The sequence below is a fragment of the Tyto alba genome, unplaced genomic scaffold (assembly GCF_018691265.1).
Source record: "Tyto alba isolate M040663 unplaced genomic scaffold, T.alba_DEE_v4.0 Super-Scaffold_22, whole genome shotgun sequence".
Taxonomy (NCBI): domain Eukaryota; kingdom Metazoa; phylum Chordata; class Aves; order Strigiformes; family Tytonidae; genus Tyto; species Tyto alba.
The window spans coordinates 19,398,446-19,426,290 of NW_024881296.1; the positions used below are offsets into that span (position 1 = coordinate 19,398,446).

Below are 27,845 nucleotides of genomic sequence, written 5' to 3' on the forward strand. Positions count from 1 at the left end.
GTTGTTTGTTTGTTTGTTTGTTTGTTTGTTTTTTCTTTTCCTCAATCATACTGTTCTTGTCTTCTTTTCCCTCATTATCTATATTTTTCTCTCTTATACTTGTCTTTACAGTAAAGTGTTACTACTCCTCCCCTTTTTTTTTTTTTTTTTAGTTTTCCCCTTTTCAGTTACTAACTGCTTATGCAATAAAGAAGGATTTCACCTAACTTTAGTTAGACAATGGGTATAAATTAGTTGCCAAGTCTTCATCCAGATTCTGCGGATAAAAGTAGACACTCTGAGATGGCAACACATCCTGATACTTCTGAAAGGTATCAAACATGAGTGGGATGATTTACCCACTGGAGCTGCTTGATAATTTTCTTTGTAGCTACACAGGTTGCCTAGACACATACCTACCCCTTCATAGTAGCTGCAAATAAAAGCTGCTGGGAGCTAAACAGTGTATTCTCTGAGGACAGAGATCACCTCCTATCACTACAACGTATTACATTGAAAAAACTGTAAATCAGAGAAAATATTGATCACATCATTTTTGCAGTTGTAGGAGTGCTGAAAAGTACAAAGGTGATGATGGAGTTTTCTCTGTCAAAGGAGAAATTAACATTCAGCCCAGTGAGATTTCTGTAAAATTCCAAATAAAAACTAATGATTCATAAGACAATTTACTTGTGTGAGTGGCATTTTTCACACATTTGGCAGGTATATATTTAGAAAAATACACAACTTAGATGTTATATACATTTTCTAACTTATTTCATTATTTTCAGGTACTAAAGAAAATGTTAATGTCAAAGAAACCTTGAAAAAATTGTGGACTGCGATTGAGTTAAATTTTGAACAGTGTGCTGTAACGCTGTTAAGGTAATCATGTACTAAATTAAACTATTTTATTGAAGCCATATAACTGCTGTAAATTTCTGGTTTTCAAAATAAATATAGTACAAGCATTACTAGTTTTAAGATTACAAAACTTTTTTTAAAATTACAAAACTGTTGGAAGGGATGGGTTGTTTTTAGTGAAGATACGCTATGCTTTATTCTGTGCACCCTATATGAGTAAAACTATAGTAAATCTAATATTTAGGTATGTGTGTTATGGGTTTTTTCCTACAGCTTGAGCTAGAATACTACCTTTCTCCTCTATTTCATTTTTTTAATACCCTATAGGCAGTTTCATAAGTATAAATCTGATACTGATTCATTAATTAAACAGCTAACCAGTTGATTTAAAGAAGCAGTTTGATTCATGCCATCTGTTAAGGAATCCTCATTGACATTAGAAAGGACATAACTATACTATTTAATTGTACCACAGTTTATATCATCAGAGGATTTGTTTGTAGCACTTGCTTGAAGGAAAGTAGATATAGTTCTAGATAGGCACTTTCCAAGATATTTAGTTACAGCTGTTGCAAAGATAGCTACCCTAGTATCAACAGTGTTCCTTAAGTCATATGTAAGCATGACCCTCTTTGGGGATCATATATTTTCATGAAGTCCTTCAAAAATGTCTCTGCAAGTATTCATACAACCGATCTAGCAGTAGATCAGTTCTGCCAGGGTTGGGTAACGAGAACTGGCAATAATTACTGGCTGTGGGTATAAATCCTCACTCCTTATAACCAGCAATTTAAGGAATACTCATATGGCATATAATTTCAATTTTTAGTGTGTCTAATCAGGATAATTGTATCTTGTAAAACCTTTGTATGTTGATGGGATCAAGACTTTGCAACCACAGCCTTGTTTCAAATGTTAGACCTCAGTTTTAGATTATCAGCATCTCTAAATCAGCAAGGATCAGATGCAGGTTTTAGTCTACTTTCAGACTTTTAAAACTTATAGGCGTGATTCTTAGGCATTGTCACAGAGAATACATTTGAGTGTTGAAATTATGCTGATGTGATTTTATTTTTTGCTTGTGGTTTGTTTTTTTTTTTTTTTTTTTTTTTTAACAACTGACAGATTAGCATTTAATGTAACAAACTAACACCTTGGCCATTAAAGTAACATGCAGGAATTTGGAAAATTCAGTATTAGGGTAAAAGTCTTCCTATTCTCTAACTCCCTCCAGACTTACTGGAGGACAGAAGCAGTACCATTTTACAACATAAACACCAGTTTGAAATGCCCTAAAACCTCTCAATTGTGCTAGGGTTGCCACCTGTTTCTCATTATACGTCCCATGTAAGCTCATCTGTGTTTGTCCCTACTATAATTTTCAATTAATTAAAAATTTGAGGTTTCTGAGAGACTTTTTCTGTCTTCCTGTGTGCTCTTCATCAGTGGTGGAAGGAATCTTTGCAAAGCTTCACAGACTAAAATTTCAAACTGTTCTATGATGTTTGCATCTGCTCTGTGACTCACCTTAATTAAGGTGACTCAAGGTCAGCTATTATCATTGCTAAAAACATGAATGTGGAGATTGTTTCTGTAATTTCAGTGACTATCTAGGAATAACAGAATATCAAAGTAGCATTGTCCAGATTTTGTGGATAAAGCTTTTGCAGTTGACCAACTTGAACACATTCATGGTTGACTCAGAAAAGAAGACAGGTATCACTGAAAATGGATATAGTGGGGTTTCTTTAGACTATCCCCTTTACATAAGCCTTATAAACCAAACTTTGAATTGGAGCAATTAAAAGATTCCCAAAAAAGTTATGCTGTTTACTAACTGCAGAAAGCAAGTAGCACAAGAGTAATTCAAGACAGAGAGAGTGGCAGGGAGAAGGATATCCTTTCCTTCACCTCTATGTAAGCGTATTTTCACTCATAATCTCCAGATAAAATCATTGGAAGGAGCCAAAAGATGGAGTAAGATCTATCATCTTTCTTCTGCCCTTCACCCTGCCCACCTCTTCATATAACAGTGATTTTTGTATGCTGGTCTTCACATTGTTTCATCCAGAGGAACATTGATTTTTGATATGCATGTGATAAATAAAAATTCATGGTGTCACTTAGGTGCCAGTGAGATTAGCTCTATTGTCTAGAACCTCATAACACCTGAGAGCTTGCTTACCTTACAAATAACTCCTGAATTTACAGTCTTAGGTTCTTTCCTGTGTGAAAGGAATGTCTTTAATCCCATTTTAAATTTACTTGGTTTGCTTTTATTCATTTCTTGTTCCAAAAAGTTTTAACAGGAAATAAAGGTTTTTTTAACCTCCTAATGACGCCACAGCTTTAAGATGATGGCTTAATATAAAGAAATGGAAGTTATGCTAACTGATATTTATAAAACAAACAAACAATAAACAAGTAAAGTTTTGTAGAAGCCATATTTTGGGCTATTAGAAGCAGTTATACTCATGGATAGACTGACTGATACAAATATTTGTATGTAAGTGTTGGCCATTAGAGGCTGTTAACTCTAAAAGAGCTGATTCCTACCTGATTTATTATTTTTTGAGATTGGATACAAGGGTAACATTAGTAACACATTTTATATCATCATTTTACACTCATGCATGAAGCAGTGTTCTTCATGAAGCTTAAGTTAAAGTCAAGACATACATGACCTCCTGATTAGATTTAAATATTTATCTTGTTTTCTGCTTTCCAGAGAAATGTTTAAAAGAAACTGTAAGTCAATTGAAAAGTTTCCTTGCTATGAAGATGAATGGTGTAAGATCTCTTTCACTGACTATGCTGTAATGTATGCTGATCAGCCACCAAATGTGTGGTTTGTGGTTTTCAGGTGAGTTTCACACAGCCCTGTATAACTTTTATGGGGTGTAGTAATGGTACACCATGGTTTCTCATTAACCTGCTTTAAAAATGTAATTTTAAATAAGTCTACTTTCCTGAAATTCTAATGTATACTTTCACTTTGTGTTACACAAATAATTTTATTTGTGAAAGTAATTGTAATATAATTTGATTTTTTTTTTTTTAGAGAAATATTTCTTGTTGCTGAAGACATGCTTATAGTGCCAAAGGTGTATACCACTATCCCTTCCTGTAGACTTCATGTTGTTGATAATGACACACTGGAGGAAATGCCACATGTCTTTTTCAAAGTCGCACCTCGTGTTTATACCAAAAATAAGGTAAATGCAAAAAGTAGTTCTGAAAAGTATAATTTTAAAAATAACAATTACCTATATTCTGTACATTTTCAGCTATGTCACAGCATTCTGCTTAGAAGTGTGCCCTTATTTATTAGCAAGTTTGAACAGAGACTATCACTAATCTGCTTTTGTGCTAAACCTTTAACAGTGAAGGCATAACCTTAATTTTCTTTTATATTTTTTTACTCTTTCTAAATGGAGGAATATCATCCAACTTCCCTGTGCTGTGCTAATCAGCAATATGGTTATTGTTGGTGCTGTCCATCTGACAGAACAACTGTCAAGATTCAGAGGCCAAACTAAGAATGAGGTTTGAATAGCCTTTTACAAAGCATACTTCCAGTAATTAAATTAACATGCATCTTCAAATACTAATGATAATTTCAGCATTGATGCCAAATACAGCTTTAGGTATGCTCCCCCTCAAAGGCTGTATATTACCTCAGAAGCACTAGTGTAAATTGCTTCTGAAGAAATAATTATATTGTGAAATAATTATCACAGCTTCCCCTCTTGCTGCCATTTCATCTTTAGGCTAAAGACAGTTTGCTCAGTCTTTCCTTGCAAGCTACATGTTCTACACCCTTGATTACTCTCTCATCTGAATTCTTTCCAATTGCTGGAGGTTTTTTTTGTTTATCATGCACAACACTGAGCACAGTAAACTTTGCACCAACGATTAACTTGTGGCCATACAAATGATGTGTAAGGAACTATTAGATTACATGTCCTGTGGGCTTTACTTCTGCTTATATATCCAACCGTGATACTTGCCCTATTTTGTAACACCATTGCTGATTTGTACTTCTGTAACCCTATGTGCTTTTCTGAAGAACTAAATCCTGTAGTTTAGTATTCTTGACTAAATGTAGTGTATTTCACTACCAATTTGAATGTTGGGTATTTTTCAGACTATTTCCCTAGTTTAAAATAATCTTTAATTATTTTTTTCTCTTCCTCTAAAGTTAAAATCCTTCTTAGCTTTGTGGTATCAGCTAATTAAACATATATGTTCTCCATTCCACCATCCACATTACAAATAAAAATACTGAATGGAACCAGGTTCAGGTTAGATCTTTGAAATCTCACTGATTGCATCCTGCTCTTCCAAAACTCACTGATTGCATCCTGCTCTTCCCAAACTCACTGATTGCATCCTGCTCTTCCTATAGAAGGAAGCTTGACTGGTTTGATAGGACTCATTTTTTTGCAGTCTCTTTGCTATGTTGAGGTGGTTACAAGGAGTTAATTTTATTCGTTATTTCATTATGTTTTTAGCCTTTGCAGTTATGCTGACTGATAATTTTCTAGACACCTTTGTCCATCTAAAAAAGTACATTGCAGTTCTATAGTCTTCCTATCCTCCATCAGTTATCAAATATAACTGAAAAGTTTTATGATTGTTTTAATCTGTTATCTATTTATCCTTCAGATGTTTCAGAAGTTCATCAGACCTAACTAATCCAAACACTTAATTTATCTATATAATCATTTACTACTTCTTCTCCTGTTCTGGCATGCCTCTTAACTCTTTAATATTACCCCTAATATTAACTATTCTAGTCACATGTTCACAGTTGACCTTTTAGTGAAGACATTCATACTTTGGTCTTCTCAGTCCATTCTGTCAATAACAAGGAATTGATGTCAGTTCCAGTCTATCATTGTAGCAGCAGTTTTCTTGTCTTTCTTTTGTAACTTTCAATTCCATCAGACTTTTTTTTTTTTTCCTTTTTCACTAGAATGAACTTGACTTATCTAGTATTTATAGTGAATATTAGCTGATTGTGACAGATTAGGACTGCTACTGCTTGAGGAATATGCTTTAAAAAGGAGGGTTGCAGACAAGCTGTTCAAGCTCTCAGAACTAATTTGGAATCCTCAGAGATGGGGTGTGGATTCTATCAGGCAGGAAAATTCAGTTTGAAATCCAACAGTGGCAAGTGACAGGATGCAAAAAGAAATCTCAGTGGTGAACACTACTTACTGCTTTTCAGGAAAGTGGTGGGTTGTGGAAAGAACAATCACAACAAACCTCATCTTAGCATCTGTCCTGCTTAGCAGGATACAGCTGTGTAGTTCTGCCTTGTAACACAGGTTTTCCATTTCTCTGATTTTACTAATTCTCTCTCAGACCGCCTCCCATTTAACATATCTTTCTTGAATAAAGTTGTCCGAAGTTGTACACAATATCCCAGATAAGATTTTACCAATGCTTTGTGCAATACAGTGGTTTTAATGTTGGAAATGCTTGTTTTGCTGTGTACTATCCCACCTAGTACATGCCATAATGATTCTATGATAATAATTTATTTTTCATGGGTACAGAATGATAGCCTCAGTGATTCTGTCATTAACTAATGAAAATGGCCCTTTTTGATATTCCTGTCCTTCCTTATTGCAGAAGTCCCCACTTGAAGGAGACATTTTTGTTATTATTCTCTAAACTTATGACTTAACATTTTATAATATTAAATGTGTTTAATATCAGTAAAGAGTGATTTTGCTTTAAGAATATTAAACCAGGATTGTACACGTCTCCTGTATTTTTCTACTTGGTTTTATTACATTTCTTAATCACTGCTACTCTGTTTGTCAGTAAAAATATAACCTTATACTGTACAATTCAGCTTGTTTTCTTCCTATTTGTAAATGGTTCATTAATGTTTCAGTAGACCTGCAAAAGCTATTGATGTTTTGACAAGACATTATGCAGTTATTATGAAACACAGAATACAGTGGTATTATCTTAGTCTGACTGTTAACTTTCTTTTTAACAATATTTTGTAAAAAATAGTCAGTGGTGTAATACATCAAGCAAGAAATTATACAGTATGCCTGAATTCCTAAATGCTGATATTAGAACAGAAAAATTCCCTTTTTTGTGTGTATGCGTGTATTAAATAAACCTACCAGTTAGTTGTTCTGCTTCAAAACTATGTATCATCAATTTACAACAGAGCTAAAAATAAATACTGTCAACAGATATTGTTACTCTACTTCAGGGACACTCCTGGAACACATTAAAGTTCATTTCAGAATGACTGACAATATGGATAAAATTTGCACACTGGCAATAATGTCTGTCTTCTTTCTGTAGAACTTACAGTCTAGATGGAAACTAGCTACTTGCTTTGCATTATTTGGACTTTTTTGCAATAAATTTTATTCTTCCACTGTAATTTTTTCTACTGCTCGATACAGTTGGTTTTGGTTTGTTTGTTCATTTGTTTTTGTAATTCTACTCTATTATTCACAAGTCATTTGAACAGATTGTAGAAAAGGATAGACATAAGCATTCCTCTAGCTTCAGCTGACCAATGAAGATAAGGGTCGAAGAAATCATCACTAACAATATATTTAGTCTAGATAACAGAAGTCTATTTGAGCAAGGACACTGATCAGTTATTTGTTTTGACTAATCATAGAAGGACCTAAGGAAAACATCTTACTTTAACAAAGTTAGTTTAGGTGGTACCTTAGAAAATAACCCTTTCTGATTCAAGACATAGTGAACTGTAACAAGATATCTAAGTAGGTAATGAAACCTCCCAAAGGTTTTTAAGAGACATAAATCTGTTGGGGTTGTCTAGTTCTATTTGCTTATTTCTCAGTAGTGGCTGATGATTACTCAGTGTTCCTACTGGCTGCAAAATTCAGTTACTGTGCTTTCTAATTGCTTATAGTGTTCAGAAAGTGCCCACTCAAACAATTTTTTAATCTTAATTCTAAATCTTCTGCATGTTTATAGTGAACATTAAGAATGTAGAACCTTTTCTTTAAAAGTGTTTTTCTCATGCGCACCATGCTGTCAGAAAGCACTTAAATATCTGGCTAAATCCCTCTCAGTTTCCAAGTGTACTTGTTAAGAGCAGGGGGACTTTAACTATATGCTTAACTAGATATTTAAATAAGTGTGTTCTCCTGAATTATAGCTTTGAATGGTTGCTATTACCTTGTAATGAATAAAGGGTATAAAGTGCCTTACAGTTACAATTGCACAAATTGGAATTGTGAATCACTTCTTTTACTTTCATTCTCAATATTCAGTAGTCCTGAAGTCACAACCCTGCATTATTGGATAGTCCTGAAATCACAACCCTATTTATTATAAGAATTTTTTAACAAAGGCTTTTTACTGGTAAATACTGATTTCTTTTAACTGTAATTTAGCAGAATACTGCTGAGAGAGAAAACTTTTCAAAGAATTTTCATCTGGACTATTTCTTGAGTGTAATATGAGATGTTAATATTTGAAATAGCAAGTTGGTAGGGTAGCTTAGAAAATTTGAAGAAGGGACTTAATCCTGAGTTTCCCTGTTACATTGCAACTGGCCATTGCACTCATTATATCCCTTTTTCCTGACACTGCCTTTCAAGTAATCATATTCATATTGCCTTCTTTTTCTTTTTTTTTTTTTTTTTTTAATATAAAATAAAATCAAATTTTGAAACCGTTAAATTTATATTCTGGTTTCCCATATTCCTCTTCTCAGGATTCATAAAGAGCGGATAAGTCTGCATCAGGCTTATTTATGTGTTGCATTTTTAATTAATTTTTACTTGATTTTTCTAATACTATAAATATTTTTTCTTAAATAAACATTTTCATAAAATTAAGATTAATATCCTGATATTTAATGCTATTCTTGTAATAATATTGTTAAAAGTAGGGGCAGTATTAATTTAACCTCAGATTTGAAGACAATGAATTTGATCTCTAAATTTCCATGCAGCAAATCGCATTCACCCATATTTTCACGCTGCCTTCAGCATGAAGGGATGTTTTTAACTCTCTGTTTATGAGTGAATGCAGTAATTTTCATGTTTACATTGTATCTTTACCTAATTTTTCTTTTATGTGCCTGGGGACTGCTAGCTTTTGCTAAATGTCTTCTGTGTGAATTGCCAAAATATTAGTTTTCTTATCATCAGCTGTGGTCATCTTTGCAGTTTAAAAGTATGTATAATCTCAGAATTATTGTGCAGTTTTCAAATACATCAATACTTTACAATGCCCATCTATCTTACATCTGGCATACAGGCCAGATGTTTCCCAGCAATACCAGAGGTTTGATGTTGTCTCAGAGATTAAAATTCTTCACTTATGCAGTCTTTTACTCTTTCTTTATTATATCTATTGCTGCTACTACTACTGCTCCTACTACTATCATCATAAACACAACTACCACATATAGTTTTGGTCAGATATCAAACGGGAAAAAAATGGTTTGTACCAAATGAAAAGAATTTGATTGATACCATTGCTAGTGGATTTATAAGAAAAAGAATGGTAATATAGAATCCAGAGATGCATAGATGTGGGGTTGTTTTCTGAAAGCTATTTGCATAGTTGTATGATGTAAAAGGAGGAAAAAACATTGAATAAATATGTTTTACTGAACTCTATTCATGTTATGAATTTTCAGACTAGAGTACTGCACATGCTTAAATGAAAGAGTAAGAACTCATTAATATTTGTTAAATTAGACTTTATTAAACAACTTAGAGTCATCAAATAATTTGGTTAGCAAGTGACCTCAGGAGTTTGATTATACCTGCCCCGAAAAATACCTGACAGTTTTGAGGTTAGATGAGATTGGATTTCACTTGCTATGTAACTTTTTGCCAAACATAAATTCCTGTAGTAAGAGAGGCTTCATAAGTTAGACTATAATAGAACTATAAGATTCTTGCTTATAAAGGACATCTTATTATAATAATAAGTGTAACATGGACAAAAAGTGTGTTGCATGTAGTCATAGAGTGCATTCTGGGTAGTGTTATTTCCAAGTAAAAATTACTTGTTTTCTCCTTTTAGAAAGGATACACATTTATGGCTGAAGCACGTACTGGTGACCTACCTTTGGCAGCTGGAAGATGGAGGCTCCGTCTCATCGGTTCTCATAGTCCACTCCCATTTCTCGCTCGTGAGGCTGTAAATAATGTCTATTCAACTAAAGAAATTAAAGATTATTACATACCAAATAACAAGTATGTAATGTTCAGGTAAATATTGAGAGAAAAATTATTAAATTCTGCTTTTTATATGGACCATTCCTGCCAGAAAAGTATGTTCCTTCCTCTTTCTCAGAAGGGGGGAGGGTATTAAGGCAAATACCTGAATTTTATGGGCCATCAATATGCAATATCAAATTTAACATTTAATTTGTGAAAGTTTTATTTTCTTAAATATTGTCACTGCTTAATGAAGAACAGGTATGAAGTACACAGACTATAACTTTAAAATCATAATAACAGTATTTTGCATTTCTGTAAGCTTGATCTTGAAATATTATCCACATATCAAATACTGAAATTCCATAGTACTTTTGGGGATTAAATATGTATTAAAATAAGATTTTGCAGATGGGGAGGAGACATAAATCTTGATATATTTTTTCAGCTATTCAGATAAAATTTAAATAATACAGAAACGCAACACTTTCTTTTCTGATATATCAAACCACTTTTCATCTTGCAAAATTGGAAGAAAAAATTATATACATTTTATTTTAGCATACTGATTCTTTTAGAAGAACACATTTACTAAAAATGTGATGATTAAATCTTTATTAATACTTCTTACATTTTTTAAAGTTTATTAAAATTAGTATATTCTGGCTGAGTTTGAGTTCAGAACTAACCCTGACTAAATCACTATACTTAAGTTTTTACACAAAGGACTACACACTACACTAAAACAGGCCCTGTGCTTAGAGCTGACTACATATATATATTTTGAAGGTTAATTCTAGAACATTTTACCTTGATTCCTGACAATTTATATCAATATTTCAAATCAATGGATTATTCTTGGGATAGAGGTCTATTCAACAGAAGGAATCAGTTTCAATATAAATGAAGAAAGCATGTAATGGAAATAAAACAAATGCACTCAAACTCTGTAAACTCTGTCTTTCTTGATGAGTTTATTTTATTTTTCTCCACTCTGATGTTGCCAATCTTCTAATAATTTTATTTTAAAATATTTATATACTCTTGACTCCACATGTGCCAAGGTCATGGTGATGGAGTTTTTGTGTGTTGTTGCTGTTTGGTTGGTTGCTTTGTGAGATTAGTCTAATAATTTGAATTTGTGGCAAAAAAAACAAGTAATATATAAAGTTATGAGTCACAACAGAACTATTATTTAAATTTTGTCCTAAGACTCTAATTCTACAGTCTTTTAATTTCACAGTCTTTTAAATTGAGCAGAGTAGCAGCTTCTATCAAATGAGATAGCTGTACCCTTCTGAAAGCAAATCTTACTTTCTTTTCTTTTGCTCAGTTACTTTTTAATTGAAACAGTTCCATAATCTGGCTAACCACGTTTTTCAACAAATACTTGTACAGCAGTAGGGAAAATGTATATCTGGCCATTTGATAAGGCAGTGAAAAAAATAAATGGCAAGACCACCCTTTTTGCAGCAGCAGCACTTACTTTGATCATAGATTCACTGCACTTCACTACAGGAAGTTTAGCACACCAGATACCAGGAAAACAGTTGACTACAGACTCGATTTTAAGTGTTCGCTTCCAGGTCAGCACAACATTTAGGTACTTTCCTAAAAAAGAATGATCTGGTATAGTTGGTTATATTGATATATATTTTTTTTTCCTTTTTAGGTATTCAGTAAAAGTCACAGTGTCACATATTGCTACGGTGCAGGTACAAACCTCTAAATCAGATGTATTCATTAAACTACAAGTCCTAGATAATGAGGAAGAAATTGTGAGTGTCACTGGAAAGGGCCATGCAGTCATCCCTGCTTTTAATTTCTTGAGTAATGAAACACTTTTGAGTTCTCACTGTAAGTATTATATTCTCTATTTGATAATTTTATTCACTGAGCGATATACATTCTTACAGTAACTTTAGGTAATCATAGAAAATAGTATGTTTTCCTACATTTTACATGAATCCCTAATTGCTTTGTGATTGAGTGAAATCAGTTATATTTTTGACCAATTAAGAGGAGTCCTTGATCCTTAGCAATGAGGGAAAGTACCAAAAGGATTGAGCGAAATAAGGTATCCAGCCTTATTTTCTTTTTCTGCCTTTTGGTCTGTTTTTTTATAACGGAGTAAGGAGTTTTGTAGATAACTGAAGCAGCTTCTCAGTTCTGAAAATTTGCTTGCCTTGACCTTGAGGATTGAAATATATTCTATTTTCAAGATCTTGCCTTTATTTTTTTGATCCTAAAATTAAAAAAAAATTTGGGCTGTCAGGAAACTGATGCCCAGACCATGGGACATGGTAGATCATTCCTGGATTACACTAAGCCTCATGATTTAAACACACCATCGTGAGCACTGTTCCTTTTAGCAGAAGCATTCTTTTTACTGGCTTCTTATCCATCATATGAGCCCCAGAGTACAAGGCAAAAGACTCTTGAATAAATTACATAATATTTATCTGCAAGAGAATATCTCCATTTTTGACTCTACCTCTGCTACAGCTTCACAGTGATATTCATGGAAATAGAAGACACTGAAGGAAGAGCTACTTGCCCCAGACTTGCAAAGTTGGCATAAAGGCATAAACGCCCATTATACTATTGTCAGTTCTTCATGATAGCAACTGAAATACTGAGAAAAAGTTATACCTTATGGGAACACCTGAATTTAAACAAAATTTCCTTTGAGACAAATTTATTTATACCTTACTCACTTTTGGCTAAACAGTTGAATCTTAGAAGTTGATTTGCTGAAAGTTTTTGTTTTGTTTTGATTTATTTTATTGTCATTCATTACATTGCAGTCTTATAAACTCAGCTCTTGTTAAAGAACTAGTGTGTGTTCAAAGGTCATCTTTCATAAATATGCTAAGAATTCGTGTATTTTCTCAGAAGTACTTTGAAACTAGTGATTGTATCTAATAACAACCAATCCAGCACCAGTTAAAACTGACTTGCTGTAGTCCAGCAAGCTAACATTCTGAATCTACTGTCTGCCCAAGTTTAGCAGCATATAAATACTGGGAGAAGGGTCATGGAGGTAAACAAAATGAAGCCAAACTCTTGAGTGGTTCCCAGTGACAAGACAAGAGGCAATGGGCACAATCTGAAATATAGACAATACAATTTAAGCATTAGAAAACTTGACTTGGAGGGAGAAGGGGTTGTTTGGTTTGGTTTTGCTTGTTTGTTTCTTTCCTTTTTATTCTCAATATATCAAACAGTGAAACAGGTTGCCCAGAGAGGTTTTAGAGTCTTCATTCTTAGAGGTAATCAAAACCCAATTGGCCATGGCCATGACTGGTTAACCTGCCCTAGCTGACCCTGCTTTTAGCAATGGGATTGAACTAAACGATCTCCAGAGGTGTCTTCCAGCCTCTGCCAGGACCACTCAGCTTCCCGTGATCCCGAGATTTCAGTTAGTAGTTAAAGCTTATGTTGTTTTTTTTCTTAATGATACACAAACAATCCAGTTTCCTTAGATGTGCAGTCTAGCAACAGAGATACTAATTTACAGACGGCCTTAGAGACAGCCTTCAGCTTGAGATGGTAGCAGTGCTCTGCCATCATCCCACTCCGATGCAGCACTCTAGAGGGCAGAGTCAGGTTATCTGGACATCCTCTTTCACACTTCACTTCCAGGCTTTCAGAAGTTAGAGTTCTGCCAGATATGGTGCTTAAGAGTTACCGTCGGACAATATTAGCTGTTTGCTACTGGCATTGTTATTGTTTGATAAAATTTGTGCTGGGCTACTAAAGAAGTTAAAACAAAACTGCAATGAAAATTTTGTCATCAGAAAGTACACTTATCCAGTTGATTTACATTTGATTTTGAAATGGTGTTTAATTTTACTATTCAGAAACAATAAATACAGATGAATGAGGTACATAGTTCTCGGACGTATTTTCAACAATTGTCCCTGTAGTGCTCAGGTAATTTTTAACAAAAATGAAGTACTGTATACCTGCGTCCACTACACTTCTCATGTGTAATAGATTCTAGATGCTACTGTCATGCCATTTTAGCTTCTTTCATAATCTTAATTGCCCTGTTTTCTATACATTTCACTTCTTAATCAAGCTATTTCCATTTTATTTGTAAGTTCGTATACTATTTTGAATTTTTCATTATCTCTGTGGGTTTCATTTTGAAAATTATATTACGAGTATGCTTAAATAAAACAGTTGTTTGCAAGCAAACAAATCAGCTACTGTACTCTCCATGGACACCACTATAAATCAATGTTGCAAGATGTTAAAGACTTCAGTCCTTTTATCAAGACCTGTAAACAGTAAATCTTCTGTAAATCAATCAGTTTCTGCCTGTTTGAGCATATTCATAACCTGAGGCAAAGACAGATTGTTCAAATACCGGATTATTGCTTTGCTAAAGCCCAAAATAGCGTCATATTTCATGTGCTCACCTCCACTGTTTTGAACTGTGTAGTTTTCTAGCATGATCCGTTAGAAAAATGTTTTATCTAATTTTCTAATACTGTGTGGGAAAAATAACTGATTTAATCATGTTTATGAAACATCTTGATTTCTGTCTCAACTGCACCTTGTTATTACCAGAATTGTAAAATTAAATACTATGGAGACCATGCTCTGAAAGTGTAACTCATCAGGTGATATTGTTGTGGTTTTAAAGGAAGTCATGGAGAAGCTGTCATGATTCTGTCTGAGTTATCAAGATAATTAATAGCTATATTTGGTTACTGGTTTTGGAATGTGGGAATGGATTAGCAAACTTAGTAGTAGTGTGGTGGAAATAGAAGCAGGAAAGCTATAAAATAGCTCAGATTAGGGTCAGCATCACAATACATGAAATAAATTGCCAAATTACTCTCAGTAAAGTGAAGGACAAACTTTCCTTCAGGAAACCGTCTTCTTGGAAAAGATGAAGATTGAAATAAGTTAAAAGGCACAATCAGGTAAAAGATAAGAGAAATGGGTTCTAACAGATGCTGGAAGAGAGAGGATGGGACAGAATAACTAAGAGGGACATCTTGTCTTTGCCAGACTAGCAGGGAGCATATGTGAGAACAACTTTACAAAATATCCTCAGAAATCAGACACATGCATCAGGCTTTTATCTCTTATTCTTATGTGCTGTAATATGAATAATTTCTGCTAATTTAAAATTATTTTAATCCATTGTGAATCATTCAATTAAGTGTCTGTTATATTACCTGATTGAAAATAGGAAGGTGGTTGTATCAGGTTTCTATTCAGCAGTGGAGTCTGTAAAAAAGGTGTTATGATTTTAGATTGTATTTGAACATGAAATGAATATTCTGATGCCATTTAAGTTAGTGTGAGTATATAGAGTGCTGTCATTTGGAAAGAATGACTGTGAAGTGGTCATATTTGTTTTTTCTACTATTACTATTATTTTTACAATACTAGACCAAGTGGTCTTAACATTGAAGTTCTTTTTCTATATATATGTATCCTGTGTAACACAATGAAGATATTTTGTGTATTCCAAATCTTTCAGAGCATCCAAACCAAATGAAAATATTATGAAATGTATTCAGTATAGCCAATATAACAGTATCATCTTACCCAACCTGCTGATTGTCTGTAGATGCAATTTATGGCATTGTAAAAGCATGTTTCTTTGCTATTGTCAAAAGTCTTCGGAAATTGTGGCCTGTACAATAACAATATAGGAACCTCCATAAATACTGATGCCAAGTTCAGGTGGGGTTTTGTACAACTGACACTCAATACAACAAGATTCATACTGTCAGTACCTAGTTGTTCTCTTAAAAAAGTGTGTTTTCACAGAATAGGAATAATCAGAAACCACTGCTATACCATCAGCAGCAAACTTGTTAGCTGAGCAAGACACAGGCATCACATTTGAGACCTATTCACTATCACACTTTATGCCTCTCATAGAATTGATTGCTGTGTTGCCAGAAGTACTCTAAAGTGTCATTATTGTGCAAGCATCACCAATAAAACATTATCCCCCTTTCCCACCCACAACCTGTTAATTCTTCTCCAGTCACAGCTGTTATACAAATGCCTCTTATTGCTCAAAAACTACATTGAAGCAATTGATTTTGAATATATTTACCTCTCCTGAGATGTAGCAGATGATTCGGACCTTGAATGTTCACATGCCAATAAAGGAATTACATATTGACGTTGCGAGCACAACTCGTTTTGTTGATACAAACACATTAGTCTTCTAAGCACAGATGGGCAAATGAATGCTCATAAGCCTTTTATTTTCCATAGTAGCAGTTTGATACAATCCAGTCTCGAAGTATCAAAATCTCGGTCAGATATTTGTTTGAATCTGAGTCAGAGCTCTGCTTAGGAAACCCGAGGCGGAATAGCTATGTAGTAAGAAAAGTAATTTGGTGTTACAGCACCACCTGGTGACAATTGCTAGAACTATTATTTTGGATGTTTATGCATTTTCGGGGACTTTTCCAAAAGTCATCTTTCCAGCAAGGAAAGCAGAATGAGTCTTATGAAGGATTCCACCATTCTGAGCTGAGTTATCTTCATGGCAGGATCATCCTCCGGGAAAACCATTATAGAATTTTTGAGTACTTAGGCTCTTCAGATTTAGGAGAGAGAGGAGGATAGTGAGGCATTCATGAAAGCTTATTATACCCTAAGGAATACAGCCTCCCTTGAAATCCACCCACCTACCTTGATAGGTAGAGGTTGGCTCCTTCAGAGACCAGTGCACAGCTCCTAAAGCCCAGACACCAGACCTCCTGGAAAGGAGTTCACCTCTCTGTTGCCTACAAGAGGGAGTACATTTAGCTGGCCTCATTGCTTTAAAGCAACCTTTTTGAAAATTATTTGCACTGTCCCTTGATAACAGTGCTCAGGCAGGCATTGAACATACTTCCTGACTAGAAACTCTAATGCAAATATTGGAAATGGTTCCCTAAAGGCAAGTTACCTAATTGGAAAATGTCTGTGCATAGGGTTATTCTTCCATTTGGAATCCAAATTGTTTCTTTGCAGCAGGTTTTCGCACAGATGTAAAAGAATATGCAAGAATAGTCTCTGGCTAATGTTTCTTTTTCATCCAAATGCACTTCTGTTGAGTAAAAGCCTCATGATTTTGGTTCCCTCTGATGAAAGACTTGATAATCTAACCACTGTGAGTGAGGTCTCCTCTCACCTTCACAGCATGGGAAGCTAACTGATACCTGGAAAGCTCAGCAGGCTCAGTTTGAGTGAGAAACTATTCCACAGATACAGGCTTGCATAGTCATACTACCATGGAGTTGTATCTAAAAATGGGTTAATATCATAGACTTCAGCGGCATTAGAAATGAACAAAAATTTATGGGGTTGGTTTTTTTTTTTGTTTTTGTTTTTTTTTTTTTTTTGTTTTTTTTTTTTTTTTTTTTATTAATACTTCTGTTACAGCCATTCTTTAGCACATTTCTGGTTTCACAGTTTTTCTGCACTAATACCTTCCTTAGGAGACAATGATACAACTTTATAAATGATAGACCACAAATAGTTCTGTAGCTGCTGTCAAGACTGGCTTTTTCTAAACTTCAATCAGCTGTGATCTTTGTGTCAGGTTGACATAAGAGACTTCTGTAAGGGCAAGAGTTGATAGAACTGTGGCCAATGCACCTCTCTCCTCCTTCCACAGGTATACACAATTTATTAAATTAGGTTAGCTACACAGAGACACCATCATAGAGAGTAGAAGGCTGTCTGTGTTATGTAATGCATAGCGTGGTGCTGTGGTGGTTAGTGCAGGAAGGAAGTGTGGGGTTTGTGGCAGGGGAGGGGGGGGAAATGATACGCTTTACAAGAAGTACCAACAGTTATATATACAGTCTTTCAAATTTCTCATTATTTACTTTGAAGACATTTGTGATTTGCATGCAGAATGAAATCAGGACAGTATTTGGAATAATTTTAACTGGAACCTTCTGATTATAATTCAGCATGAGAAAATTGACTATTGTAATTCTCTTATTCTCTGTGGGCATCTGTTTACCTCATATTAATAATTCATAGAATTTCTGGAAATTAACACTGACATTTTTTATCATCTTGCAGCAAGCAAAACCCAGATTATCCAAAGTAGTACGAAAAAGAAATCAGAAACTGGAGGATCCAGAAAAAAAGGTCATAGTTCGTCTTCAAAGGACACCAAAACATCTATCAAACCAGGACTTGTACAAAAAGGTCCACCTATATTACAAGATGAATCTTTCCTCTTGGAAAATTTTCAAAATAATGATGGAAGTCCACAACAAGTAAGAGATTCCAAATCATTGGGATTTGGAAAAAAAAAAAAAAAAACAAACAAAAAAAACAAAAAAAAAAAAAAAAACCAAAACAAAACAAAACAAAAAAAAAAAAAAAACAAAAAAAACAAACAACAAACAGTGAAGGGGTATTGATAATTCTTTTGGCACCTGTGGAGATTTGATATCCTGAGGCAAGAACAAGGAATCCAAAATTAAGATTGCTGGTAGCTTCTGAATGAGGCTATGGAGAAAGGATAACGTACATATATGAATAACCAAATAAGAAGGGGTCATATTTGTTTTCAAATCAAGGTTATATATTCAATCTTTAAATGTTCTTCATTTGCCAAATCAAATTTAAGTATAGCATAACTTTCAGCTAAGGGCCAAAAACTACCAGTGATTAAACAAAACTTCTGATGCTTCAGTGTGTTTTCTTTGATATACGATGTAAAAGAAAGCCATATTTAATAGTTTTAATAGAGAAACACCTGTTGCCTGTCAGCTGAAAACTTTAGTAACACACACAACAGCTGCTACTTGAGCTAAGTTTCTCAGGGAGGGATGTCAAAAATGTGGATTCTTCTTGACTTCACCTAGTGTTATTTGTCTATCTTATAAAAACAACATTAATTTTCTAAAACAGTTCTTGTTTCTCTACTGTGATTTTTCCTAATAATTGAGTTCAAATGCAAAAAAACTATTCCAAGAAAAAAAAAATATTATTGAAGAATAAATTCCAGGGTTGTTCCTTTGACTCAGAATTGGCTTTAGAATTTAGAAAACAATTTTTAAAGATAATCCTGTCCTGTTCAGTGTAGACAATGTTTAAAATAACCCATGGACCCTGTCAAGTCTATCTCAAATTAAGACATTATTGAGTTCTAGTATTAGGGTTCAAAGCCCTGTAGTAGGCCTTAAAGACAAAAGTCTTTGTTTCAGCCCATGGCATACATAGGAAATTACATGGAAATCTTAAAGGAATGTAGCTCCTTATTGTATAGCCCAGTTCAGTTTCACTTGGTAAACGCATGAATAATTGTTTAATTTCACAGGAATGAAAATAAAATCTGTGGAATTATCACTAATTTTTAAGCTTCTTGTGAATACTGTAATGTTCAAGCCTTTAAATTAATTACGTGTTTTATTTGCTGAGTTCAATATCTGGCAGTTAACTAACCTACAGGAATTCTGAATGCTTACTGTAATTGTTATATCTTCAGCATGTTAACATACTGCATTTTCTTCCGCAGTCTCACAAGTATATCATACAAGCATTGGTGTTGTATGATAGTTGGCCACTTACTGAGAGTCAGTCTCTGTTTGTTCAGGAACTAAAAGAAATGGAGAAAAATGAAATCAAAGGTAGGTTGATCCAAGTATGTATTTAGTCAAATGCATCATGTTAATGATTTAAAAAAATGTTATACTGCTACAAGCCAAGACCATATGACATTTTTTCTTTTATTCACTGCTTGAATGAGATAATTAAGCAACAAAGTTCTCTGTTCTGTGGTTCATAGAAATGAAGTTTGATTGCATGATTCTGGATCTTCAGTTCATAAATTATAAAGAAATCAGAGAATACTCTGCAAAACTCACCTGAGATTCTTAGGGCTCAACTTTAGGTAGGGGTCTAGAACAGCTGTAGAAGTACGACTGCTTCTACAGCCAGAGAGACCAATGAAGGTCAGTATAAAGGCACAGTGCCCGGACAAAGTACATCCAAGCACAGAACCTAGAGAAACCTACCTGCTCATAATTTAAGAAAATGCACTGACAAGAGAGAAAAGAAGGCATGTTTTGGGATATGTATTAATTCTGTACTGCTAGGAGAAGATCTTAGGCAGGAGACAAGACTAGGAAAGGTCCCAAGGACAGGCTGTGTATTCAAGCCAGGAAGGGGACAGAGAAATTACAGAAGCTTTTCTCTTTTTTCTAGATTCTCTTAGCATTTCTTGTTAAGGGACAGAAAAAAAACCCAACACATACTAAAAGCAGTTAGAATACTAGTCAGTATCCTAGATATTAGATAGATGTGTCATATTTGCCTCTCCTGTTACCACTGGGACTGACACAATGATTTAGATCTTAATTATGTTAGAGGAAAATTTACCATGCAGGATCCGACAGCCTGAGAAAGGCGAGGCTGCTGCCACCCCACGTCCCTATGTCCAACCATTAGCGAGCCTGAAGACATAGTGCCAGCAAGCACCCCCACACAAAACACATACACACTACGTACCTACAGATATACATTGCCAGCCACACAGGTCACAGACAGACACGCAGAGCACTCACACAGACAGCACCAATGGCCTCATCCTGCCTCCCTCTCTCTGGCTGGACAGAATGGAAGTCCACTTGAGACATTACATATATATGTATATAAGGTGGATTCTTCCAGCAGCTGGACTTAGACACCTAGTCTGCCCAGGAGCTGGCCCCCAGATCCCATATGAGCTCCCGAGGCTGTGGCCTTACCCCAGGTGCTGGTGCAGACCATCACACACACATGCAATCATCCATGCATGCAGCTGACTCCTCTGTGCTCTCACCCCTTAATTCCTGCTGAACCTAAAATATTACTTTCCACCATTCAGTAAATTTCCCATATCATTAGTATTAAAGTTCTATAACTCAAATTTTAAAATATGCGATAAGGAGAAAGTATTTTCATTATCCTTCCTCATATATACACCCTTTCTAATACCCTTAAATTTTCTTAGGAAGATTTGCTCTTTATTTATTAGTGGTATTTACCACTTCTTACTCTGGTTATGTATCACTCTTTAAATGTCTGGGGGGGGGTGTTGTTGTTTTTTTTGTTTTGTTTTGTTTTGTTTTGTTTTTTTTTAATTTCTATCACCCTGGACTGAAGTTAGATTCATCTCCAGCAATTGCTGACCTGTTATTTCATTTCTTGGCTTTGAGTGCAACATTTGAGATTTTTGCAGTATTTTTTCAGTTAGAATTACAGAACTTTACAAAGATGTATCTTGTTGATTTACTATAGTCCCTAGTCACTTTTAGTAATATTTGAGGAGCTACGTCATATAACCTTACTGGCCTGTACACAGCTTTTTAAGTGGCAATTTTACCTGCTTTTAGTTCGTTGCATTCTTCACAAAATCATCTTTTCTTCCTAGATGGCTTAATTTATTCTCCTCGTTTTCCCCTTAATGATAGACTGCTTCTTATAGACATCCTGTTGTATTGTCTTATCCTTCTGAGTCAGCTACTTAGTAACAGCTTGTACTTAACACAGGGTCATGCTGCTGGTGTGTATCCTTTCATACAGTGATAGCCATGCTCTGTAAAACTGCAGGTCAAAGGAGGTCACTTAATCTCTAAATTTCTTCACTAGTTCTCAGCAGTTATTACTAAAGGTTGCCAGTGTCATGAGTATTCTCGTGTTTAGTTCAAGTTAGCAATATTCCTGTTCATAGATTCCCTTCTCCATGTTAACTGATGCTTCTGCTCATTTGCAGTCAACCATGCTCAAGCCACAGTCAGTGATAATAAGCGCTTTTCTCTTAGGTTTCTTTTTAAATGTTGTGATTTCTGTGTCCTCTCGTAATTGCTGCCTTTCAAAGTAACCCAAATCCATTTCACAGTTCATATTAACTGGGTGTTTCTGTTTGTATGAGGATACCAACAGACTGCGCAGGCCACCAACAGAGTTCAAAACCAACATATATCATAAAGTTTAAACACCAACACTTACTGTATTTACTATTTAGCATTTATTTTTTGTACCTTTATTAACAGCAATATTTATCTGAAGTGCTTACTATATGTAAGTATTTGGGAAAAAAACAGCATTTAATCTTTGAATCTGTTTCTGACTATGAACTAGTTTTAAAGCTATTTGAAAACTGAGCTTTACCATTTAAAGCTGACAACACTTGTTGTCAGGCACACAATGCATATAATAGCAATGTTGGTGTGTAACTAAAAATCTCACCATGTGATTTTTAAGAAAGCTGCAGTAAGCCAGGTGGAAAATTCCTGCAACAAATTTTCATCATTTCAGGTATCACTTTTTCATATAAGACAACAGTGCCATCTGGAGTTAGTTTTGTATTAAAGCTAATTTATCATGGCAAAAGCATATTTCAGCTATGAATTAGCATTTACTAAAGTCTTTTAAACTAGACTCCCCTTAAATGAAGACCCATACTATTAATCTATCAATATTCACTGACATTATAATGGCATACATCTCTGGCATACAGATGCTATGATAATTTTTTATTTTGTATTTGTTGATGTTTGTTATTATTTTCTTTCTTCAGAATCCTCAGTACTGCAGTTTGACAGTACTTGTAAAAAGAACTGTATTAGCAAAAGTTATTTCATGACTAGTATTTATTCATATTTATTATATAGGAAATCTCATTAAATGTTTTATTAAAGAATATATTGCACAAACAAAACATTAAAAAGACATTGACCAGGAAAACCCAAGTACACAAAAATTAGAAAGTGCCAGATACTTTATTATTTTTACAGTCTTCATTCTTTTCTCTCTTTTTTTTTCTCTTTTTTTTTTCCTTTTATTGGGAACTGTTAGTGGGGCAAGCCATCAGTGGAAAAGCAGTAAAAAAGAATTAAGCTCTGGATCATAATTCTTGTGTAAAAGGGGAAATACTAGCAGGCAATCTTGCAACTGATAATACCATTTTAAGTTGCTTGACTGTGCAAACAAAATTATTTTATGATTTGTTTTGTATATATGATTTTCAACTATTGCCTTTTTGGGTTCTTTGGTTTTACTTTTCCTGGTTTAAGATCAGAAGTTTTATTGTGCAACTGTCACAACCCAGAGTTGAATCATCAGTGTGCACTGACTGCTGACTGCAGAATGTATTTTATATATTTTTATATATTTTATAGGTTTGAAAAGGCAGGAGAGTCAATATCCTCTGCAATGTTCCTTTTTTTTTCTCCAGAACTGGGAAAGGTTCTCCCACAGGTTTTCTCTTCCCGCAGGAGAACCTGTTGGCTCATCCCAAGGGAAGCACTTCATGAGGTGTTTAACAGGATGTTCAGTTCTTCCTCTCTTTACCTCTTTCCCACCTCACCTGTCTGTAGTGACCAATCACTTGCCTAGTGAAACAATATGTCACTGGGGATACATGATGGTGCTAGAGTTTAAAGACCTGTAGAGCTCTAAGCCATGCCCTAATCCCTGCTACTACTGCAGCCATACTGGTGGTTTGCTTCTATCCTGGTGTATATTTACGGCAACTTCAGTGTCTGGATGAGCCCAACATTGGAAAGATTTCTGACATTGCTATCTGTCAAGAATCCTTCTGAAGGTCCAGTTAGAGACAGGAAAAGCAACAGCTGAACTTCTCGATCACTCCCTAACCAAATCTGAAAGCCTGTCACAGGGCAAGTCACAGTCATTTCTGCCAACTACTGGGTAATCCCACTAAATGCTCAGAGCCTATTTCAGATAGTGGGAGCATGATATCTTCTCAAAGAAAACTTCAAAAGACTCCTCTGTATTTTACCTATGAATAAAATACATTTCTGTAATTTGAATTTCATAAATCAGGAGTACCTGTCTATCTTGCCTAAAAAAGAGAATTGTTGTATCTCAATCTGAAGTTATGAGTTTCAGATAGGAATCACTTGGTGTAATTATTTAGCTTGTCACAGATAGGACATCAGACTGGATGATCACTAGGGTCCCTTCAGGCATTAGACTGAATGAATCTCTGAGTAACTAATTGAAAAGTGGAAGAGAAGCTAATTTTAAGAGTTGCTATCAGCTGTTTATCATCATTGTCAATTGCTGTGATGCCCACAGTATTCTTGGTGCCATCCCTATACAATAACTGCCACTGAGAGTTTGTGATGATCGATGCATAAGCTGTGAGCTGGAACAGTCTTTTACTTTCGGTATCATCTCCCTGCCTTTCCTCTTATCATATCCCAGACAAAGCATCTGCCTGGCTTTGTCCTTGGAAAAGTCCTGAGGAACTACTAACATCTCTCTTACAGTCATAGCAGGCTGCACGCTATAGTGCCAGACCGCAGCCTGTGCCCCCTCCAGGAATATCTGGAGGATGATCCCAAAACCAGGGAGACTGCCTGCTCTGCTGAGGGAGGCGGGGAGGAGGGCAGGGGGAACCTGGGCAGTGCAGCTAGTGTTAGCTAAGAGAGCTCAGCTGAATCCTGCCCTAAACCCTCCTGGCTGGAGTTAAAGCAGGATACCCTGTCATTTCATATGCTTCTTTCTTATTTAACTTCTCAGTGTATGCAATAAGTCCAGAGCATCAAAATGTTAAAACTCAGAGTGGTAAAATATTTATAGAAGCCAGACAAAGCTTGTGGTATCCCATGACATAGAAAGTCTTTGTCTGATATCATTTAGCTAATGACACAATGTCTCTTGAATGCTTGCATAAACAATAAATAAATTATCTTTAAAAATTAATAATTCAGTGAATAATGCACGTATACCAGCCTGATTTATGGTGCTAATATGTTATGATAATGTGAAATTAAATGGAAAGCTATTTGGTTTATATTTTCGTTTCCTCTGGAGTTGTTTTTGTATTTTCAATATTTGTGAAGACCTCTAATTTTTGCTTTCATTCTTTAATGTATGCTTTGGTAGCACTGAATCAATTGAAGCTTAGGACTTTTGTGCCATTGTACATTTTTTAAGTAGCATGAGGAGATAATAATACAATTTATACATAAACACATGTATAATATATGATGTAATACACATAATACACGTAGATATATATTTGTATGCGTAGTTATATATGTATTATAAATGTGTTTCTGTATATTTAATATTTACAATTTTATATATCCATATAACCTCAGACATGACATTGCAGATCTGATCCAAAGCTCCTTAATCATGCAGCACAGTGATTTGTACTCAGTGGAAATAAATTAGAAAAGCATAGCATTAAGTGAAAGGTACCTTGTTATTATTGTCAGATTGTAAACAAACAGTCACTCATTTCCTCTTTTTTTTCTAAGAGAAATCCCCTATTTTATTGTATTGACCAAATCTAGGTTTTCAGCATATGTTTTAATGTTTCAGGCAGCATGGAGTGAAACTGGGATTTCAGACTCAGATCTTTAATCTTTCTCATAGAGTTGTGGGTCCGTTCCAGGTAGTTTCAACTGACATGTTCCTTATGCTATTAAAGCTATATGCTATTACAGGCTTGCTTTATTTCTTCATTTATTTTAATAAGAATATGACATGCAAAAAGTCTTGTTAACAATTCCCACCAGCTCAGATAGTGCAGAATGTTACAAATGTCAGTTCTCAGCATCTTTAATTCAAACATATAGCATACACATAGCATACACATGTACTGATAAAATAATTAATCAGAAATTTTCTCAGATAGTTCTGAGAATTATAATTTTGAATTTCTTAAATATGCATCAAATCTCAAATACATTTCTTTGCCTTAATTTCCTTGCATTTTTGGAGAGGCATATCTTCCCTTATGCTCTTCACACTTTCAGGCTTACAAGGATATGAAACAGTGAGAACACTGACTTTACCTACTTTGAGCTTCTCACCTGCCTAGTGCACAACACTGATAGAGGTTGTATGAGACTATATAAGAGAATTAAGAGTCATACCGTGATTCTGTGCATTGCAATGTTTGGACTGACCCATACACAAGGAAACAATACAGTGACTCATGTGCAGGGACCATGACAAACACAGTTAAGCCCTGGGTAAAATGATATTTAGGACAGATAAGGCTGTCACAATATGTCCACCTTGTAAGTCTGCTTTTAAAAGGTGTTTTGTCCCCAGACTCTTTCTTGGTACAATAAATGTAGTGTAGTACTTGAAAGTGTCAACTAATTAACTGACTTTTCTTTTTCTTTCTGTATGGATGTTTTGTGCTGTTATTCCACCGTGGATATTATATGGGGAAATATGTTTATGGATGACAATGGTATCCTCTAATTAATCATGCATCATAACTACACCTGAATAGTATATGGGGAAAAGCATGAGGACCACAGCTTTCCCCTAATGCTCAATTATTCTGAAGGACAAAAGTCTGCAAGTATTCCTAAACCAACCAGAAAATCAAAAGATAAAGCGTCTGAGAAGACAGAAAAAGATAAGTCCAATAAAGAAAAAGGATCAGTTGTATCTCTTCCCTCTCGACCTGAATCTCAGGTGAGAACAAAGTCAAAAACTGGATTTGTTGAATGTGCCATCATTGTACTGAGTGTAAGGATATTTTCAGGTCTGCAGATCGCTATTACTAGCACTTCTAGTGTATCCCTTGCATTTCTCTATACCCCGCTTTGCCACTTTTTTAGTTTTACACCCGAGTTTGAATTACAAAAGTAGACATGCATCCTGCATTTAGACATGTAACGTGCTCATTTCTTTGTTTCTGTATAAAACAACTACTGGTTGTTCCTTTTGTTGGTATAATTTCTGTCTCTGCTGAAGGTTTATTAAATTCCATGAATTTGCCATATTCATGTCACATTAGTCCCTCATTGTAGTGGTTTCCATGGGTTCCCAGGGAGATGAAATAAGTCTTTCTGTTGTAGTCAGTTCCAGTCTCATACGTTACAATTGTCATTAGCTTGTGACATACAATGGCAGAAAAATTGGTACCGACATGCCTACTTGAAAATTCTTCTCATCTGTGGTGGGATAATCTGACTGTTCTGTGGTTGACCGAAAGGCTACTGCCAGACTGTGTGCCTTAAAAGGAATAATTGACTTTATGGATTGAAAACAGATTAATGGAAGGCCAAGAAGAAACTGACAGCAACTCATTTAATGGTATTGCTTTTGCTGGGAATTTTGCTGCCTCATGGCAGGTAGTTCAAGGGGAGGGCATCTCCATAGAGTTTTTCATTATGAAATCTCTGCTGAATTGTTTTGTTGACTAAACCTGCTGCACAGCAAACTTCCCTATGATTCATATCCACACCTAATTTTAGAGAGTTCCAGAACAGTGCCTTAACCCTTCTTTCAGAGCAGCCCGAGTGGCTGCAGTTGAGACTGTTGGCCACAGAAATGCAATGCAACTTCAGGCTGTGTCAGATTTCTGCCTTCAGCTCCAATGACGCTAGGGGTGCTGGGATGATGGTTCTTGGGAGTTCTTCAATCTGCCACTAAAACAGATGCAAATTTCGAGGTGAGACTGCTTGTAGATAAAGGAGATGCCCACATTTAGTCTCAAAAAAAAGCTGAACTCCCATCTCTACTTCAAAATCTTGGACTTAAAGCTTCTGCAGATGGTACAGTTTCCAGAAATACATGCAGCACAATATCTCATTCATCGGTCAGACAGCAGAATAGTCTCCTACGTTTCAGGCACTACATGTACCCTACGGTTCTGGAGAAGCCATGTGTTAAGGTGGCTTAAAGAGTTTAGGAAGCGATTGGAAAGAACCTGATACCTCATAAGACAGAGAAAGATGTATTTCTACACAAAAAGCCTAGATAATACAATAAGACTTATAGTAAAAAAGCTTGTGGAAGGAAGGAAATGAAAGGAGAGAAGGAAAGGAA

General features: G+C 35.1%; 1 protein-coding gene across 1 annotated transcript in view; it reads left to right on the plus strand.

Annotated features, from left to right (window-relative positions):
• ADGB (androglobin) overlaps nt 1–27,845 on the plus strand; it is a 120,259-nt gene that overhangs the window by 83,743 nt on the left and 8,671 nt on the right. The window contains 8 exon segments of the mRNA XM_042796125.1: nt 771–864; nt 3,572–3,706; nt 3,905–4,058; nt 9,901–10,088; nt 11,710–11,894; nt 18,102–18,301; nt 19,549–19,660; nt 26,299–26,486. Coding sequence (XP_042652059.1) covers nt 771–864; nt 3,572–3,706; nt 3,905–4,058; nt 9,901–10,088; nt 11,710–11,894; nt 18,102–18,301; nt 19,549–19,660; nt 26,299–26,486 — 1,256 coding nt within the window.